At 36.8% G+C, this 1,520-nt stretch overlaps 1 protein-coding gene across 1 annotated transcript; it reads left to right on the forward strand.

Annotated features, from left to right (window-relative positions):
* The first annotated feature begins 389 nt into the window (after nucleotides 1–389).
* LOC124911430 (agamous-like MADS-box protein AGL62) lies at nucleotides 390–1,082 on the forward strand. Its single transcript, XM_047451915.1, has one exon. The coding sequence runs from the start codon at nucleotides 390–392 to the stop codon at nucleotides 1,080–1,082; it is 693 nt and encodes a 230-aa protein (XP_047307871.1).
* The last annotated feature ends 438 nt before the right edge of the window (nucleotides 1,083–1,520 follow it).

Below are 1,520 nucleotides of genomic sequence, written 5' to 3' on the forward strand. Positions count from 1 at the left end.
TACACTAAATGAAAATAATCTTTTTAAGTAAATCTTTAATATTTATTTAATCTTAAACAAGTGATGGAAAGAAAATATTATTAAGATTTTTGTAATAAAAATAAACAATATAGGTAAAAACTTTTGCAATATAAGAAAAAAATATGCAAAAGAAAGTAAAAAATTTAATACATAGATTTAGTAAAAAAATAAGATTTTAAAAAATAGCTGGTCCATGTGGAGCATTTTACATCCACTAGATTAGATATTTGTGATTACACACAGATGGCATAGGAGCGTGCAAATCTTTAATTTAATTGTATAAATAGGCCCTCTCTAATCCATGCATACACACATCTCCTCTTTTCATATTTCATCTAAACTTGAGATTAATTTGTAATTAACCAGCTATGGTGAGGACTGGTAAGGGACGTCAAAGAATCACCATGGCTAAAATGCAGAACGAGAGTAACCTTCAAGTGACCTTCTCCAAGAGAAGGACTGGATTGTTTAAGAAATCCAGCGAACTTACCACACTATGTGGTGCTGAGATGTTGATGATTGTGTTTTCACCGGGGAAGAAGGTATTCTCGTTTGGTCACCCGAGCGTCGAGGAATTGGCTGCTCGATTTATGGGGACTCATGGTCCATCCTCCTCCTCGATGGGGCTTTCCCACGAGACTCAACAGCTTGTGGAGGCTCACAGGCAGACTAACATCCAGGACCTGAATGTTCGACTAATGGCGGTTCAGGAACAGTTGGAGGCTGAGAAAAGGCGCGGGGAGGCCATTACCCAAGCCTTGCGTGCTGGAAGGGAGCAAAGATGGTGGGAACGTTCCATTGAGGAGATGAGCTATGCTCAACTCGAGCAGCTCAAGGGTTCTCTCGAGAATGTGAAGGCCATGGTTGCCCAACACATGTCCGAGGCTTCCAACCCGCTTCACTTGCTAGCGGCAACTAGCTCCTTTAATAATAATGGTGGCGAAGGTAGCTCCAATGGGTTCTTCAATTTCAATCGTGGTCCTCAGCCACCTACTTTTGGTGGTCTGAATCCAATGGCCCCTCCTCCTGCTATGGGGAGGAATTCGGGTTACTTCCCATAGTATTTTTAATTTTTTTTTACCATTTTAAGTTTATGGACGGGTTAATCCACAATTCGACCCATTATCAATTTATTCTCACATATATATCAAATTAACCACAACTCTCACATTTTAAAATTTAAGCATCATTATATATATATATTAGTTAGTTAAATGGACGAATACACGTTGTGGCTGAGTTGGGCTTAAGCCCACCCCAAGCTCATTCATAATTTTTATTTTTATTTTTTATATAATTAATTTAGAGTGAGGTGTTAGATTGAGTATGTAAGGTATTAGATTGAATGTGTAAGGTATTAGATTGAATGCTTAAAACATTGTTTGGGAAGGAGAAAGTAAAAAGGGAGTTTAAATAAGTTTATTTTATTTTTGTTTGATTTGAATGATTATTTAAATTTTTGCTTGTTTTAGAATTTGTTTAATATGACTTTTAATGTT

This window comes from Impatiens glandulifera, chromosome 1, assembly GCF_907164915.1.
Source record: "Impatiens glandulifera chromosome 1, dImpGla2.1, whole genome shotgun sequence".
Lineage (NCBI taxonomy): Eukaryota > Viridiplantae > Streptophyta > Magnoliopsida > Ericales > Balsaminaceae > Impatiens > Impatiens glandulifera.